General features: G+C 36.7%; 3 protein-coding genes across 4 annotated transcripts; 1 reads left to right on the plus strand and 2 right to left on the minus strand.

The window, feature by feature from the left end:
• Positions 1-51: 51 nt before the first annotated feature.
• On the minus strand, positions 52-12,348 carry LOC100264848 (acyl-CoA-binding domain-containing protein 6). 2 transcript variants are annotated; one of them, XM_003631928.4, is made up of 17 exons: positions 12,028-12,348; positions 11,807-11,859; positions 11,127-11,208; positions 10,902-11,054; positions 10,711-10,788; positions 10,386-10,490; positions 9,116-9,182; positions 8,952-9,013; positions 7,805-7,944; positions 7,529-7,655; positions 7,303-7,417; positions 3,168-3,253; positions 2,359-2,442; positions 1,937-2,287; positions 1,257-1,781; positions 1,096-1,155; positions 52-367 (listed from the first exon to the last, which is right to left on the minus strand). In XM_003631928.4, the coding sequence occupies exons 2-17, from the start codon at positions 11,842-11,844 to the stop codon at positions 287-289; spliced, it is 2,154 nt and encodes a 717-aa protein (XP_003631976.1). In that variant the 5' UTR covers positions 11,845-11,859; positions 12,028-12,348; the 3' UTR covers positions 52-286. The 2 variants fall into 2 exon arrangements, with proteins under 2 accessions (XP_003631976.1, XP_059592776.1); XM_059736793.1 differs by lacking the exon at positions 12,028-12,348 and adding an exon at positions 11,939-11,982.
• A 555-nt stretch (positions 12,349-12,903) lies between these two features.
• LOC100259665 (monothiol glutaredoxin-S2) lies at positions 12,904-13,659 on the minus strand. Its single transcript, XM_002275348.4, has one exon. It carries the CDS (start codon positions 13,472-13,474, stop codon positions 13,163-13,165), a length of 312 nt encoding a protein of 103 aa, XP_002275384.1. The 5' UTR covers positions 13,475-13,659; the 3' UTR covers positions 12,904-13,162.
• A 3,801-nt stretch (positions 13,660-17,460) lies between these two features.
• Positions 17,461-18,217, plus strand: LOC100254548 (monothiol glutaredoxin-S10). Its single transcript, XM_010651471.3, has one exon. It carries the CDS (start codon positions 17,653-17,655, stop codon positions 17,959-17,961), a length of 309 nt encoding a protein of 102 aa, XP_010649773.1. The 5' UTR covers positions 17,461-17,652; the 3' UTR covers positions 17,962-18,217.
• Positions 18,218-19,215: the final 998 nt, after the last annotated feature.

A 19,215-nucleotide genomic window follows, 5' to 3' on the forward strand; every position in this document is an offset into this window, starting at 1 on the left:
AGGAAGTCATTGCTCCAACATTAGTTCCAAAATGGATCATCTTACATCCAGTTAGCCCTACAAAGTTTAAATTCATTGAACAAATAGGCAATGTTACAAAATACAGCTGACGGATAATGGATTGGTATGTAGTTACATTTACAGCTACATCATCCAGAGATTTACAATACAGGCATGGAAGCAAATTTATTACATCTGAGCAACCATGTAAGTAGATTCAGCATATATATAAATATGTACACAAGATCGAGTTCCTCAGGTTCATACAAAATGTTTCTTGATACTACTACACGTGGAAAGGTTTCCTGGGAGTTGGCGCTCGATTCTCCATGGACTGCAACCTTTGTTTGAGATGGAAAACTTCAACCTGCACATTGATGAATGAACCTGGGTTGTTATTAGGCTCCATTTGATATTAGGGCATGAAGTACAAGGTAGTTTGTTCAGGATTAATATGTCACAGACCGTGTTCCACAACAGTCAAGCTGTGAACTGTGATATGAACTATGAACTCAACTAACAGTTAGTTGGGCATTTTTAAATAGAAGAGGGAAATAATCTGCAGAGGAGATGGTCATTTTTCATTTTTCACTTGTCCTGCTTGGTCACTATGTAATGAACACATAAAACATGGCTACTCTTGGTATGTACATGACTTTCTTTGATCACTCAACTCCAGGGGAGATTTAGTCAGGGGTTCCCATTTTTGCACCATTTGAACACATGGAAAAATGACAGGTTCAAATAAGATGTTTCACTAAAATAACATAAAAATGTTTAGGTAGTACAAATTTCACTAACCTTTTATAGCATCCTTGAAAAGTGGTAAATGAACTAAAAAATGGTTGAATTTATCAATTTTAGCTGACTGATACCGTCCATGATCTTGAAGTTCTCAAATTTGGATAAAACTGGGGTGGTTCAGTCAAGTTTTGGACTAACTTATCAAGTATTGGAATATTGGTATGACAAGCTTTGTCAAAAGATGATATAAGCAGCCAGATGTGTAGTTTCATTTTCTTTCACATCTTTTCTTCTCTCCCTCGCTTTTTTCTTTTTCTTTTTTTTTTTCTCTTTTTTGGTTCAAAACCATACCTGCAGTTGGAATGCTCTTGCCCTCTCTCCTGCAAGCACTCCTCTAGTTGAATGAAGCTCCTGAAATGAAATGAATTTCCAATAAGCTTACATAAAATGGTTCACCAGATATTATAAATTACAAGTCACCAACTTCAATCAACTTGCAAGATGCTACAAACCTTTTGGGTATCATCTAAAACCGCCTTAAGGAAAGCCACATCATGTTCAAGCCTTACATTGTCAGAGTGGACCATGTTGGACAGGTTGTTGGCCTCTTCTTGTGCTAGCTCTACACCTGCCAACTTCTCTTTCAGCATCTCCATTTCCTTCAATGTGTCAGCCAGTTTTTTCTCCATTTCCTGTCTATTTTTAAGAACAGAGGATAAATTTTTCTCCACAGCTTCTCTGCTTGCCAATGCAGCTGTTAACTGTCCTTCTAAAATTCCATTCTTTCTTATTAGGGCAGCCATTTTTGTTTCATACAATTGATATATGCTTGATGGTGCCGAAAATGCTACTGATTTACCATGACTTTCTGGGAATACTTCATCATCATTATCAACTAGGAGGTTCCCATTTCCTTGGTTGTATGCATTTGAGTTTTCTGAGTCCAATACAGAAGGAATCTCGTCCACGTTGATTTTACATCCAGCAAGGCTACCATGGATTCCAGTATCAAACAATTTCATTCTGTGTTCACTTGCCTGAAAATCAACAAAACCTTTATGGTAACGGAGAATATGCAAAATTTAGCTTAACAAATTTTTTCAAAGAAATTATGCAATGTTGAACTTACTAATGCATTCCTGCCTTTGAATAATTATGAACATACAACAATATTAGTAGAGTTATCACTTACCTGTGAAGAATAACATTCATCTTCTAGACTCCTTAATGTCTTAACAGCTGTGTTATACTCTTCCTCATTATGAAATTGCTTGCGGAGTGAAACATTGCCAGGAGCAGGATTTGGATCAACAAGTGAGGACTCTGACAGAGATTTCCTACCAGAGCCATGCTGTTCAATCGCAGATGCTAGATTTTGCCTCATAACAGATTCAACTGGATGCTGGGGAGCACCATTACTGAGTTGAGAAGCCAATCCTGCAGATGATGAACGATTCTCAGACAGAAAAAGTTCTGAACCTTTATTCAGGGTAGACCGCCGACTTATGGATACTTCATTCTTTTCCTTGATTAATACTTCAACCTGTAACAGAACATAAAACAATATCAGCTAATGCTTCTGAAAAACTGCAAATATAAATTTATATCCTCAACCTCATTTGATGGCTCCTTTTTGGTTCCCCCAAATGCAACAAGGAAATCCTTTTCTTTGTGCTGCACAAGCACTAGGCTGAATCCCTGGGAAACAACAGACTTTAGATGCCAAGCAACAATACAAAATGAGAATATATCCAATGCCCAGTAAGAAAAATGCTACCAACTGAACCAGTTGTGTCTGAAAATCTTTTCAGACAAGTAAAGTCATATACATGACAGTAAGAAGTTAAGGCCATGTTTGGAAAATAGCCAGCAGCCCCATACTATTTGGCAATGTCATCCACAAAATGTAAATTTGATTTTCATTTTTTATATTTTAAATGGACAGACAAATCAGGAAGGCAGCCAACTGGGTTGGGACACAAGGAATCAACAAAGATTTTGGTGTACATCTGAAACCAGACCAGATGGATAATGCAAAATCCCACCATGTTGGTGACCTGGTCTGTACAAAAGAATTAGACCTTAAATCTCAGAGCTACCTTTTTGTAACATTCTTTCCCCTCATATATTCAGTGGGTAAAATCATGCATACCCCCAAAGTCCTGATTTATTTGGCTCCCCACACTTGCAAAAGTACAAGTGGCATAATATTTTACACAATTAAGTAAGAAACATTTGCCAGTACTAGTCAATATAAATTGCATTGACCTTCCAAAAGTGAGCGACAGTAAACTCTCTTTTCTAAAAATCAGACTGACGGTTCAGGTCCAATAGCCAACACCAACCACAACAACAGGGTAATAAAATGAAACTTAAACTCACACTTCTATAGAACAATTAAGGCCAGAATCGACATAGCTCACCTTGTTGGTGGTAATAGAAGAAGTTGGTCCTGCAATAACAGACCACTCCACTTTTAACACATCATAGATCAAGGTCTCTGCATGTCCTGGAAAAGAAAAGCAAAATGTTATAAATAAAAATAAAAACACCATTAGGAGTAAAACAAGTTCTTAACACATATTTTAGGCAAGCTCAAGAGAGCTTCAATCCAACATCAAGAAATGAAACTTTCAAACATCAACCACAAATAAAAACAGATCGATTAGAGATAGGGAACTTTCTTTTTTATCAGAGAGATGGGAAAACTTAATGGTTAAATGACAACTGTATCGTGGTGAAATCAGTATCAAGCACACCTATATGGGTGTCATTTGCCAGTTCCTGGCACAGGTAATCACAATTGCAACAGTAAAAGTAACATGCAACAAAGCCTATCCCCAAGACAAAATTCATAACCATATTCACGATTCAAGACTGGAAGGGGAGATTACTGGGTGCCGGGAGCACTAACATTTTTATGAGTGATTATTACCCTGCAGTTGCCATGGTACTAATGGCAACTGGATACATAGAAACAGTCCTAAAAGTTTCTGAATGTATCTGATAGTAAATTTTTTGACACCTTTGTGTAATGGAAACTACCTTGATGGAAGTGGCTTGAACCCTCCCAGTGAGTTACTAAGAATCCATTTAAGTAGGTGGTCGTCAACATCCTGAGCATCTATGAGATAAGTTAGTTCATGACTTGAACCAAGAGTGAATAATTTTGAGGGCAAGAATCTTGGAGATATAGGAACAAAAGGTCTGAAAATGTCAACCACCATAGTATGATTGTGAGCTAACCAGAATTGGAACATAGCATAGCAGTCAGCTATTTAGTTTCAATTGAGTCAAATCCGATGTAAGAAACTGAATTTTTTTTGTACAAACAAACACTAGAAGCTGCATGGTTGGTCATAGATCAGCTAAGGGGTAGGACCTTCTCTTAGGATGTATGACCACTATCCCTTTCCTAGTAGCTAGCTCTCCCAGGGAAATAGGTTACAGCTACATAACTGGAAAGGTCCGAGCCTTACTCATTCTCCAGCCATCACTTGTGGTTCAGGGGCATGCATACATTTGAGACACCAGACCCAAAAAAAAACACCTCTATCATGTATCTAAGAGAAGAACTCATTAAAATGGAGCGACCAGAAGACATGATGTACCTATTGCTATACTGTTACTAATACAGGAACAGAAGGGGGGCCTGGTTAGAAAAAGAGCTATGAACTTTTTCTGATAGGCAAATAAAATAAAAAAATTAAGAACATGATGTAGGACAACCTTAGGTTGGTTGCCTACAATCAAATAGGTGGGTTAGGGTTTTTGTTTTTTAGGGTTTAAGGAGAGGAACAAGGGATAAAGTTTATGGTAGAGAAAAATAAAATAAAAAATAAAGAGAAAAAGGATAAGGAGAAGAAGGGATAGAAATCTTACAGTTGCACTAAGGCTTTCTAGGTGTCTCACTTAGAAAAAAATCACTAGAGTTTCACCATTGAAAAATGCAAAAAAAAACATAATATTATTAATCATCGATCCATTAATTTGATTTATGTTAATTGGCCTTATTTATAGGATTCTCCAAGAAATTCAAAGTCTATTTGGATTTTAATAACCTATTATGACTCTAAATCTAATTATCATATAACCTAATTAGCTACTCCTAATTTAACTCCAATAAAATACTAATCCTACTTTAATTGCAACTAATACTAATCTCCCATCTTGATGTATATCTTGGAGATTCATCCTCATCAGAACGCCTAGCAAAAGCGCACCAAAGTACATAGGTTATATACAAAGAACGCTTAAAAAGCAAAACACAAAAGAAAGGGCAACAAAAACAAAGGCCCCATCATGAGGACCCTAACCAATCTATAAAATTTAACCTGATTAGGGAACCCTTATCTATGTACAACCTAACTCACATCAAAAGGTTATATAAAGAAATGCAAGTTTCAGCATTTGATTACGCATTTTTTTGCTTTTGAATGATCTTTGGTTCCTCTCCTTTCATAATTTCCAAAATACACATAGCAAGACAAACCTTCAGACCTTTTGTTTTTCACCAACAAAAGAACCATGCCACCTTAAAAGGATTTCTACAACTGAACTTGCCATCATCCACACAACCCTAAACAAGGAAAATACCAAACTCCATAATGCCCTAGTTTTGGCACAATGTAGAAAGGCGCAATCTACCGATCCTTTGTCTACCTTACAAAGAAAACATCAGTTCACCAAAGATACCCCTCTGTTGCAATCGATCCAAAGTAAAAACATTTTCTCAAGAAGCTTCCAATGCCAAAAAAAAAAATTAGTTATAACCGTAATATTCCAACTCAAAAAAGTGTAAAAGGATTTGACTAAAAATTTACCCTTCCTTACATCCATCCATTTAGAATAGTGTAAAAGGATTTGACTCGAAATTTACCCTTCCTTTTCATCCCCCAATCAGTCAAATTCCTTGAAAAGCAAGGGTTGCAATGCATACCATTCAAATTCCTTGTGATCTCATAGATCAGCCACCCAAGTATCCTTTTTCAAAGCCATGGAATACAAAGAGAGGAAAGACTCTCTTATAGTAGAATTACCAAACCATTTGTTTTTCCAAAGCATCACCCTTCTGCCATTGCCCAAGCCTAAAGAAATTCTGCTATTAAAATTCCCCCAAACTCTCTTGATGGTCTTCCACAACCCAACATCAAAACCACCCATACTTTCTCGAGAGCACCAACCCCCTCATCATTCCCATACTTACCAGCAATACCCTATTTCCAAAGGGACTCTTTCTCTAAGGCGAACCTCTGAACTTAGTTAATTGCGCCTTAACTTTCTAATACCTAAACCCCCATTACATTTCTCCCTCTCCCATCTCACCAAGTGCATTTTTTTTGTGTCAAAATATCCACTGTCATTTCCTGATATATCCATCAAAACCAATATTTTCATCCTTGCTCTAAAGACGCCGACGAGGTTTCGTTCACAAACATAAAAAAATCTAGCTCTACAGGTGCACCATTTGATCCAACCAATCCATTTTTTATTGAACCCCATTTTCTAAAGGATTTCTAGCAAATAAGCCCAACTAACATAATCATAAGCCTTTTCTTTGTCAAGCTTGTGTTTCATACCATTCAAACCATTCTTTAACCTTGAGTCAATTGCCTCATTAGCAGTTAGAACTGCATCTAAGCTTTGTCTCCTTTCAACAAAAGTATTTTGAAAAGTAGAAACAACCAACCCCATCACCTTCTCAAACCCACTTGCCAAAACTTTAGCAAGTTAGCTTGTATAAACAACTCGCCAAGCTTATAAAGCTTAAAATATTTCAATTCTTCTGCCCCTTCCTTTTTAGGGATCAACACCAAGAAAGTGACATTTAAGCTTCTTTCAAAAGATCCAAACTCATAGAACACCTTAAAAAAATTCATTGCCTCAAGCCTCACAAATTCCCAATAGTGTTGCCAAAATGCCATTGTGAAACTATCTAGCCCTAGTGCTTTCCCCCCACTCATTGAATTCAAAACTGACAAAACATCCTCTAAGAAAGGAACCTCAAAAGCTTCAACATAATCCCTGCCTAAAGTCTCCAACAACATCCCACTAATACTTGGTCTTCACTCACTTGATCCATAAGAGGCTATCAAAGGACTGAGTTACTACCCCTTTACTTTATCCTCCTCATCAAAAAGCTAACAATCATTAACCTTAATCCTAGACAAGAAATTCCTCATTCTATGGGCATTCACCATTTTATGAAAGAATTTAATGTTTCATAATACAAAAGCTTGACTGGAAAAGAATTTAGAGCTATGACCTTGTTTCTAGGAATAGGAAGCACTGGAAGCACAATACAAAAGTTTGGCTATTCCCTTACCTAAGGAGAGGAATGACCTTAGCCTAACTCATTCTCCAGCCTCATGAATTGCTCAGGAAAGACAAGAATCTAGTATTACTACCTTAGCAACTAGAAGCTAAAATGTTTTCAAAGTTGCATCTTGGGAAAAGCAAGTTATGAGCTTGTAAATATGCTTTCATTTCAAATATTCCAAATGAAAAAAACAAGTTAGAAAAGTTCAAACATTTTGCTTTTTAGCTACTAGCTCATACGTTTTTTCCTGCTTCCACCCCCTGCTATATACCATTTAGTTCCACATAAAACTCCACAACAACCAGCTCTAGGTGATGGAAATCCTCGTTTCTTCTTAATTCTTGACCATATCATCTGAGACAAAAATCCACATATCAAAATCAACTAATGAAGATGTAAGTTTTCATCATTATAGAAATAAAGTTGTTTGACAATAAACTCCAGAAGAATGGTTGCTCTACAAACCGTTTCAAAGTCAAGAGAGTACAAGTCATTCAGAGTCCTAGATTTTGATCCTCCTCCGAAAATAAAAAGAATTTTATCATCATAGAGAGCTGCCACATGATTGGATCTTGGGGAGGGCCCCGTTCCTCTGTACATACATAACCCCAAATCTTAGATAATAGTTCATAAGGAGATATGGCATATAATAAAGAAAAAAAATTCAAAATATTTTAGTAGAAAGACAATATTTAAAGATATTAGTGAGAAATTCAATACAGTTGACTGAAACCCACTTACGTGCAATGAAGAGGGAGCCATGTCAAAGACTTTAGATCAAACATATGTAGATCATTGAGTTTCCTTCTTTTAGAATCTTCACCCCCAAATAGGATTAAGACAGAGCTTGCTCTGACCACAGTGTGACCACTGCGAGCAACCTGCAACACATAAACTTTGATTATCACTGACTATTCATGTAAACACTCAATCAATTTTTAACTCCAGCGACAAAAGATGAAGAAATTAACATATTCAAGGTTGAAATATTTAGCTAGCCCAGGCTCATGTTGACTGTACTAGGTTGTTAAAAGGAGCAAAACTTAAGTTTGAGCTCCAACTTGAGCTGAATTTAGCCAACCTCAGGCCTGAGTGCATAACGGATAGTTTTTTAGTGACAAAAGGAAAAAAAAACAACAATATTTATATGTGTGTGCTTGTGTATCTATATGTATATTTATCAGTATTAATGGTGAAAGAATAAGACCAATAAAACTAATGCCCAGTGGGATAAAAACAAAGTCCTAATGCTCAAAGGGTTGGATCCTTTAAAGGGATATTTGTTGAAGGGGTAGAGAAGAGAGGCTAATGCTAGATAGATTGGATTTTCCATCCATTAATGATGCATCAAAGAGTTATCTTGAAAGAGACCCTTTGAAGAAGAAGAAGGGGCTCCTTAAATAAAAAAAAAAGAGTTAATAGAAAGACGATGAGGCCTTTTCTTTTTTTCCTTTTTCCCTTTTTCTTAATAGAAAGAAAAGGTAGAGGCACTTTTTGGCTTGAATTGGCAGGGAGACCATAAGATAGAGCCCAGGCTGGTTAATTTTGGCTTTTTTCCACAAATGTGGGAATGTGATGGAGAACAATTCATGTTGGTCTTTAAGAAACTCCTTTATCATTTTTGTTCTGAAAGAAACCTAAATGCCAAGTTTTTTAAAAGAAACTCAAATGCTAATTGTTCAGGTGCACAAAACCTTTAGCAAGCTTTTACAAGATATTGGTGAAGATATAGGTTGAAGGTTGTGGTAAAAGAGGTGGTGACATAAAACCAAGTTTCCCTCAACCTTATTCATTTAATTAATTTTCTTATTTGACCAAAAGTAAACATCAAAGTATGACTATGTTCTGAGCATTATTAAAATGGTGATGATTTATAAAGAGAGAATACCGGTATGTCTCCCTTTGCTTCCATTAGTGACCAACACTCTGTTTCTATGTCAAATGCCCACACTACAAAAGCAAAAAAAGAGAGTTAGGTTTATTTCACATCAACTGAGAAACAAAATGGGGAAAGAGAAGCAATTACACACATGCAAAACATATAAAATCAACCTGAAACTCTTTCACTCCCAGGTTCAGTTTTTCCTCCAACTAAGAGAACCTTCTGGCCCCAAGATACCTAGTCATAGAAAATAACAAACAACTTTCAGTAGGGGAGTACTTCCAAATTTTTTTTTACCCACAAGCCACAAGCCATAAGATAAAACATCATCATTAATGGGGTAACTAACTTCAAGGAATACGTTGAGTAATTACGAATGTGTTTGTTTAAGAAACAACATATAACTTTAGCTTATGCAGATTAACTAATACAATCTATACATTGCTGTGGCACACATATCCTTTCTATATTTTTTTTTTTAAATTCTTGCAGTTTACTTTTGCATTTTATTGAAAGGTTGAAAATTTTAGGGAAATTATTTGCCTTCTATTTCTTCTCATATTCCTGCTGGATTTTTGCCTTTTTTTTTTTTTTTTTGCTATAACAATTCTGTTAAATTTGGTAGGATGATAACTGGAAGATGTTCAACATGTTTCTCTTCTTCTTTTATGGTGTTTAATCTCCTCTCTATAGTATGCTAAACATCAATTCCATGAAACTCTCTTATATATGAGTTTTCCATGCATTTGTTTCTGGAGAAGGGATGATTCATCATTTGGTAGGGTGGGGCTGTCCCAGGTTTGTTCACCTGGCATTGTGGTTTGTGTCAGGTGCTTCTCTTTTCTTTTCTTGTCCTTGTGGGGCAAGCATTATCTACTCACGGTGCACTACTGTTCACACCCTTTTTGGCAACCTTTTATATTTTATTTTGTTTTTAAGAAAATGATTCCCCATTTGCCAAGGCTGGTTTGGAGGAATATGATATATATTGTCAAACTCACCATCCCCCACTAAGATCGATGAATCAGCTTGTATCTAATTTTTGCCAATCATTTCTACATGTTTTTTTGTTGGGGAGGCCAAATCCATAGCACTTACTATGGCTAAACATCTACTCCACTGTCCACGAAACTCTCTTAAGTCACAAAGGCTTCCACATTGGAGGCATTTGGTTCAGGAGAAAACATGACAGTCCATTTGATAAAGGCTTGGGTTGGGAGGAATCTGATATATGGTCACAACTCACATATCCTCTTGCTAGATCAACCAACCAACTAGTATCTGATATTCATCAATCATTGATGCTTTTTTTCCTTCAACAGCATCAAGACCCAATTCTACAGCACTCACCAACCCGTCTGTCTGTATATAATGTCTGTCTAGGGTGCAATATGCACAGAATATGAGATCCAATTTTAACAATAAGATTGATAATTATACCAGACTATGACCCTTGCATGCAGGGATCTTCAGTGGTAGACTGGTAGGTGACAAGTAAATCTTTGACGAAGGAGCGCTCCAGGTAAATCTATCAAAATTAAGCACCTGAACAAAGAAAAAAGATATACAGAATCCTCAGCATTACATTACAAGAAATGAAAGAATTTATTTATTTTTTATAAGCAAGCAAGAAACTATTATAAATAAAAGAGAAGGAAGCTATACACCAAAATACACTGGATGTATACAAAGGATGCCAACAAAGAGAGAGAACAGAGATGAAAGAATTTATGAAATGATTCAAAGTGAACGACTATTCCTCTACCTGTACATCTTCTAATAATCCATTTTCAGATTCACCACCAACCACTACCATCTTGTTCCCAATTACAGCTGCTGCATGCTATTTAGGAAAACAAAATAAAGGTTTCAGTTTGGAAGAATAGCTTTGACATACAACTTTAATCAAATTATTATGTATAGCAAACCTAGGATCAGATATCAACAGTTTTTTACATTGAACCGAGGCGTAGGCTTATCCCCAGCAATTGACAGCACCATCCAATTCTCAGATTTCCCAGTTGTAGTGTTGTTCGCCTCAGGCGCATCCGATGAATACTGACAGTTGAGTTCATCGGATTGACCACTAGCACGTCCACCTGATTCTCCCTGAAAAATTAAGAGAAATCACTTCACATGCTTGCTGAGCAAAACTGCACCCAGACAAGTCAAATGCCTTACATTATTTGTATTGCTAGTGCGCTTAGACTGTTTTATAGGACTTCTAGTTCCCTGAGCAGAGTCTGCAAGCTGAACTTTCAATCTGAGACAAGGTACTAATGACATCAGAACTCCAGCATAGAAAACTAACTCTTTCTATTATACTATTGAAAAGCAAAGTATTAGAATAGCACCAATGAATATAATCAAAAGCTGAATAAAAGTTGTCCATTTGACATAGCACTAAAATATTGCAAACATAACATTAATATAAGGACAAAGTAACTAAACTAAACCGGTCCTAGCTCACAGAAGTCAATCTCTCTCTGAAAGATCAGTTCTGTTCATTTACTTCTATAGTAGAAGCTGTATAAGTGAAATCAATTCTTATTAAATATTTGTAACCCAGAATTGTCTATTGGTGTATTATTATCTCTTAGTTCAATTTACTTGAGTTCCAATATCACTAGAACCATCTTTGAAGTGTTAATAGAGTGTTTGGTGGGGAACAGAGTTTAACTAAAGCACAAAGAGGCATAAAGTACAAGATTTAGTCCAACATACCAAATTATCCTAAATGCTTGAAGAAAATTATCAAATTTCCTCTACCAATCAATCTATTACCAAGGCAATATACATCACCCACATTATCAAAACAAAACATAAAATCCAAAAACAGAACACTAAAGCTAAAAACTCACCTTCCCAGCTTCATCCGCCTCCGAGAGAACCCAAACATCTTCTCAAATCAAATCTTTAAAAAATAAAAAAATAAAAAAATCAAGAAAAGCATAAAGAACCCTAAAAAGTAACGAAAAAAAAAGCTGCATTACCGTCACAAAACCCTAAAAAACTAAAAAGCGAGAACTGAAATCCGAAAACAGAGAGACGAAAACAACAACCGTAAATGCATATGAAATACCTCCAGAAAAAGGCCTGACGGAAGACGTACAGTCTGTTTGGTTTCCGAGAAAAGAAAATAAAATGACGAGAAAATCACGGAGTTGAGTTTAGAGTATTAGGCCTTAGCAGAAGTAGAAGTGATTGTAGGGAGAAGAAAAAAAAATATATTAAAACGTTTTTTTAATTTTTTTAATTTTAAGCAGTGTGTTGTACAGAGTGAGACAGCGAGGCGCAGGTTAGCATCTTGTTTTTATATGGTATTGTTATTGTGCTGGGAGGGGTGAATGATTGGGGATGAGGCTAAATTACGCCCGGGGCAGTGACAGCACAGTGAAATGGCCGTTAGGCGGGCGTCGTGGTGGGGGTGGCGTTTGAGAGAGCCGAGGCAAAGCCTGATTTGCATTTATTGCCTGCGGCATTGGGCCTTTTGTGGCTTGGAACTTGGATCCTCACTTAGTGGGCTCATCATTCCATGGGCCTCAGTCCAGCCCAATAAGCCCTTTCTTCTCTGTTTGGAAATTGGAATATTGTACTCTATCTCGGAATGGGATTTTCTTGTCTTTGGTTACCCTCTTTGGACAATTTTTGTTCAATTCAAACCATCCATCCATCCATCCCACCCAAAACTATGACCCTAAATTGCTTTCCATTCCCATCCCTTACTTTCTTCGCTCTCTTAATCTCATCCTCTCACTTCAAATTTTTTAAAAGTAATGGGTAATTTTACATATATTTGAATAAAAAATAGAAAGTGAGATACCAATTAAGGATGAAAGTGGAATACAAATAGAACTCCTCCTACCCAATCCTGATCAATCCAAACAATCCCCAAGCAAATCCAAAAAATGTGTAGCATTTCCAAGTTAAAAGCACATTAGATAAGAAGAATCAAGACTCAAACAAAAAGTGCAACTTTATTAGCCAAAACCATACCTTACATTACATTACAATATTACATCACAGTACCAAAAAAGTGATCAGTACATATATATATATATATATATATATAGGATATAGAGTGTTTATTAGTAGTACATATAGTATTATACAAAACAGTCACACTATATGCTGCCTCGTACGATAGGGGTTCATCTCATCTTATAACTTGAAGAAAGATGACATGATTATTATGGTGATAATTAGAGAGTTATGGTTCAGACCCATAAGGCACCAGCCCTCTTGAGCATGGGGATTAAGGATCTATTGAGGTGAAGGGTCATGATCTCATTGGTTCCACCCACCCGTTCACCACCAATGAACACTGTTGGCACCGTGGGGTTGCACCCAAGCCTGGCCAAGGCCTGCTCAATTTCACGCCCTCTCGGCATTTCATCCAGCTCGTGGACGGCCGGGTTAACTCCAAAGTCCGAGAAAAGGGTCTTGATGGTGTGGCACATGCAGCATGAGCTCTTGCTGAATATCACCACTGGCCTCTCTGATGCCAACCTTGCCACTGCCCTCTCCATTGCACTACTTACTTTCAATCCAAGAAAATGTGGCAAGGGATGTGTAAAATGGAAGGAAGAGTAGGCAATTGAGAAGTAATGGATCAACAAGACTGAAGAGAAAAGATTTGGGGGGAATGTGAGCCTTGTAGAGTAGTGGTGGAGACACTTGCTGTAGGGATTTGCTTGTGGAGCTTTAGGTCCAAATGGAAGTTATTTATAGTGAACGGTGAAGATACTAGTGGGATTAGCATTCTAACCAACAAAAATTTGTCCATGTGAAGAATGAAAAAGAAAACAAAAAAGGAGAATGTTCTAATAGATATTTCGGTCTATTTCCAAATCTCTTGATCATTACTGGGCATGCAATGAACTATTCGTCGCACTATATGGAATAAAAGTTGCACATCAACGATTCTTTGCATACGGAAATGAAGACGCGTCGATGGTACGGCTACACATTCCCTGGTGTCTGTCACCTTTTTTTTCTTTCCTTTGTCCAAATTCCTTCTCTTTTTCCACCAAAACTACTCCACATTCCTTTTAAGTGCATGCATTTCTAGCAACTCCATGACCCAAAAACCCAAGGACATGCAGCCCAATTAGGGTTTGTCCTTATGTATATGGACGATTATGGCCAATCATTTACAAAATATATGCTATGATGAAGCCCCTAGGATGAGATCAACCCAATCGAATCAGCTGTAATGACTAATGGGTTATTGCTCCATTAAGTAAGGGAATTTGTAATATTTTGAATTACTAGTCCATTTTCCATTTTTTGGGGCCTGTACCTATCGTGGAGGCATCTGCTGAGTTGGATCAAACAGTTGGATTTATCCATTTGGGACCCCTACACACTTCCTTTATATGTAACAAGATTCCCATTCGATTCAAATGAATAAAGAGAATATATGGCTAGCCGGAAAGCCAAAATAAAGAGAGAGAAAAAAAACATTTACTAATAAGTTAAAGACATATGGTTGGTAACATAAGCCGTAAGTCATCAACAACATGACATCTCAGCCAACAACCCTTGGATGAGATCCATTGGACTACATTTTTCTTGGTTGTGGCACAACCATTGAGGGGATGAAATCTTTTTCTCATCAATGCTTAAGCCTAAGCCAAGCCAAGCAAAGCAAAGCTACTTTCCACTTTTCAAGGACACATACAATACCAGAGAATGACCGTACATGAAAAGAGGAGACAGATGCCATAAGGTCCCCAACATTATCTTCACTATTTCATTCAATTTTTTATTTTTTATTTTAGTTAAAGTTATATACTAGATGAATATATATATGTACCCATTAAGATCTTATAATATGGCCTTTTGGGTGGGCTATATATGGATCATTTTATGACAAAGAATTCATGGAATTAGTCTTTAATGAGGAGTGTGTTCATGGAGATAACATAATTCTTAGTTGATCAATAAACTAAATTGATTAAAAAAAAAATAGATTTGTTAGCATTGTAGAAGCATGTATGCATAAATAAAGTTCTTGAAGACTTAGAGATCATACATTGGTCTCTAGAAAAATCATGTCAATGCAAAAGCTCGTCCACTTTTTTTCCCACTTTTAATTCTCCACTGGGGAATCTTGATTGTTCTATCCATATATGGTAGTTGCTAAAAGTATGCATATCTTTCTATATGCATATATACTCTTTATAGTGTCAATTGATTTTAGATTCTCAAATGTTAATGGTATGACTAGGGATGGCAATGGGGCGGGTCTTTTCAGGTACCCGCCTCTCCCCTAATGGGATGGCGTTTAATTTTAATAAACGGGTTTGGGACGGGTTTGAAAATTTTTTTTAAAACCCGGGGTGGGTTCGGGTATCGTCCCACCCCGTCCCGACCTGACCCGATTATATATAAAATTAAATTTAAAATTTAAAATTAATTTAATTTAATTTTTATTTTACTATTTTTAATATATAGATAATGATAAAATATTTTTAATAAAATAAGTTATAAAAAATATATAATAATTTAATTATTTATAAAATATATTTATTTTAATATAATTAAAATTTTTAAAAGAAGTTTTTAAAAAAATTAAATTAAATTAAAAAAAAAAAGTTAAATGAGACGGGTATGGGAATTTATCATACCCGCCCACCCCACCCTATCCCGTTTAATTTTTTAAATGGGATAAGGATGAGAATTGTTTTGAATAAACGGGACAGGGTTGGGATGGGGGCGACCCGTCCCGAATCCACCCTATTGCTATCCCAAGGTATGACCTAGAAAAAGCATGCGACCTCAATACCAAGGACCCATTCCCCACCCATAACCGGCTCAAATGGGAGTCCAAGGGCCATTTTGTAGGGTTACTTGACCGTAACACAATTGCCGTACTTATCAATGCATGCATGCATGCATGGCCTTTTATCTCTGATTATTCCTATATCCACAAAGTTGAATTTTGTAGAATATATATGATGGGTAGATGAACTTATGCTTGTTCTAAAGAATGGAGACCATCTGTTTCCCATCAACCTCCTTTTATGTAAGTGTGGTTATAGACATTCATGCATCAGATGCAGGACTGTAAAGTAATTTTTAGGGTTTTTTTATTAGACTCATAAAATTTCTTCCTTGAACAACTACAGGACATAACCATCTTTAATTTTAGGAAAAAAGATCGAAGTTTAATTACTTATTAATATTGATGTCCATGGGAAAATTTGAAGAGAATGAGAGACATGGGCATAGGAGATTCATGTGTATGCGCACAGACGAGAGTTCAAGAAGATAATTAGGAGCATGGGTGGTGCCAGTTGAAGGAAGAATGTCAACTTTTACGCGCATAAGATAAAAGAGAACGCGAGGACGGATCGTGGCATATGGTGGATTATGTTAAGAGGTTGGTGAGGTACATGTCTGTACAAATTGCCCTAGCTCATATTCCTTTTCTCTTAAAGAAAGGGAAAGAAAGCTGAGGAACAAATATAATGCTCTCACTTTTATTGCTTTTCCATATGTGAAAGTGAGAGGGAATAACTCTATCAAAAATTCTCTCGCATTTAAACATGAGTACAGATCATAATCATTTCAATTATACGAACAAAAGGATAAAAATGATGATGATGATGATGATGATGATGATACAATCTTCCATAGCCTAATTCTCATGTGTTTTGTTCTTTAATCATTTTGGTTATTCTGCAACGTGATCTTTTTAGTACTGATTGCGATTCTCGCGATATTCTTCATGTTGGCATCTACCAAAAAATGTGTGTCCATATTATATCCTCAATCTATCTGTAACAAGTACGCGTGATCGTGGGGCCATTTCAGATAATCATGAACTTCATATCAATGTTCTTCATCCATGAATTGATTTCTGTTTCCAATCCGATATATGGAACGATGTAATGTTACGTTTCCAGTACTGTTTGTGAATTCCCGTCTCAAACATCAGATTCATCAAACACCTTCTGCTTCAATGTTATGTTAGGAACGTTGGTGGCCATGTAAAAAATTTTACTTTCTGTAAAGAAAAAGTTGATGAAATTTTCCAGGGAAATTGGCCCTACACCTACACCAGATTCATGCACCCTACAGTCTGAATCCAATCTGGGCAACTTTAAATGGGGCAAATCTTAGCCATACTTGCAACTGTATCTGCGCGTCATATATGTGTGGTGGCACAGCAGCTAGCCTTCTCATGACACACTATCCAAAGTTGACATTCCCCACCCACCCTTACATATCATAAATTCAAAGGCATTTTTGATATCCCTATGTTACATGTATATGTTTTTTCCTTCTCTTTTTGTTGCCTTAGCATGGCCACTTTCGGCGGGGTCCGGAACATTGGTTATTTTGTACAGAAACCCTTTGTGGATTCTAAGGCATAGTTTGTAGCTATCAAATCAAGGGTGTTTTGGGCATCAAATCCAAATATCTGAAGGAACCTTTCACCTTTTCATCCTCTTTTCTTCATTTACATTAAACAATGCAAGTATGCAATGCACCACTGTCATCTGTCTGCGTATATATAAGCCCAGCATCCCTCCATTCCCATCACAACTTCATCTAATCCACCAACAACCTCAATTCATATATATAACCACCATTGTTCTTCTACTTCAAGCCTATAGGGCAACTACATTCGAATCGTTGTCTCAATACAACTACTACGCATTTTTTTCTAACCTATAGACATATATATAGTTCTTCGATGGATCGTGTTGGGAAGTTGGCGTCGCAAAAGGCAGTGGTGATCTTCAGTAAGAGTTCCTGTTGCATGAGCCATGCCATCAAGAGATTGTTCTATGAACAAGGGGTTAGTCCGGCAATCCACGAGCTCGACGAGGACTCCAGAGGGAAAGAAATGGAGTGGGCTCTGATGAGGCTAGGGTGCAACCCCTCAGTTCCGGCTGTGTTCATTGGGGGGAAATTTGTGGGCTCTGCAAATACTGTGATGACCCTTCATCTCAATGGCTCACTTAAGAAAATGCTGAAAGAAGCCGGAGCTATATGGCTTTAGTGGTAATGGAGGAAGCTGGCTAGCGACCTAATACTAAAGCCTATAATAAGGTTAATCAACTTGTATCAAAGCTCTCTTTTTTTGCCCTTTTTTTCCCTATATAACTGGCGGCTTGAGGAGTATATAGATTGTATCCTGAAACGATCTATAGAGTCTATAAATATAATTTAACAGTGTACTTAAATATTATAGTATTGAAACTAGAATAAGAATGATTTCTGCTTCCATTGTTAATCAATTTTAAGTGCTTTTTCCCATATAAAGGTTTACTTTTTCTGTATTTAAACTTGGAAAGCGCTTCCATAACCACTAAAAAAATTGGAATATCATGCTTTCATAATCGTCTAGTGGCATATGAATATGCTTATATATGGTACAAGACAAAAAAAAACACTTCCACCATTAATGCCCTAAGATCACCAGTAGAGCTGATCAGTTTTCCAAATGATCATCCTCTCAATTTTCCGTCCATCCATCGATCTAATTGCGTGAGAAACGATCCACTAATATCATCTCGATCATGCTGATTGCTCTTTGGAGTTTAATCATGTGTTAACTAATTTAATTAATTCAATTAACAAGATGAAGCTAAAGATTATGAGATGCATGGATGAGTGTCACGCACACTTTTGAATAAACTTTGAAATTCCCCAGCAATTACGTGGCCCAAATTGAAATGATCATTTCAATAGATGAATATATTCTTCCACAACTAAACTGGAGGTCATACAAGAAGTCCTATATACATGTATATTCTTGTTAGTGTTGTTCCATCGTATGTGAATGATCTTCAAAAGCTTGTCCCCTAAAACCTTAGATAATTAACATGTCTGATCAATCAGAAGAGGAAGTAAATCACCTGAGTAATTTGATATTCAGAGGTGCTCATTCGGAGAATATTTGAATATTTAAGCTACTTAACTCCCACTAACCTGTCGGATTTTGATCGAATCAGCCTTGTCACCATCCAGACTGATTCTTGGCATTGTCGGTAGGATCCACCATTTAGTCATTCATAAGGTTATTTGATTTGTCTAGTGCCTGTCCTTGGAATTCCAGGTGCAAATTCTTTATAATGGGGTGTGACGCCGAGCCTTTCCAAAATGGCATTTTATCTATATCCAGTAAGCTGTTTACCATCGATCGAAGAACCCGGTTCGGAACACCTCATAAAGCCTTGGTTAATTCAATTTTCAACCAACCATCTACCTACATTTTCACAGATAATGTTTATTGCCATCCTATGTGTATATC

The sequence above is a fragment of the Vitis vinifera genome, chromosome 5 (assembly GCF_030704535.1).
Source record: "Vitis vinifera cultivar Pinot Noir 40024 chromosome 5, ASM3070453v1".
NCBI lineage: Eukaryota > Viridiplantae > Streptophyta > Magnoliopsida > Vitales > Vitaceae > Vitis > Vitis vinifera.

Bases quoted from the DNA above. Each gene is read 5' to 3' on its own strand.
- LOC100264848 (XM_003631928.4), bottom strand. From the start codon at position 11,844: ATGTTTGGGTTCTCTCGGAGGCGGATGAAGCTGGGAAG. The intron at 11,209-11,806 runs GTGAGTTTTTAG...ACCTTGTCTCAG, and splicing joins AGGCGGATGAAGCTGGGAAG to ATTGAAAGTTCAGCTTGCAG. The intron at 10,789-10,901 runs GTAAAAAACTGT...TTTCCTAAATAG, and splicing joins AGCCTACGCCTCGGTTCAAT to CATGCAGCAGCTGTAATTGG.
- LOC100259665 (XM_002275348.4), bottom strand. From the start codon at position 13,474: ATGGAGAGGGCAGTGGCAAGGTTGGCATCAGAGAGGCCAGTGGTGATA.
- LOC100254548 (XM_010651471.3), top strand. From the start codon at position 17,653: ATGGATCGTGTTGGGAAGTTGGCGTCGCAAAAGGCAGTGGTGATCTTC.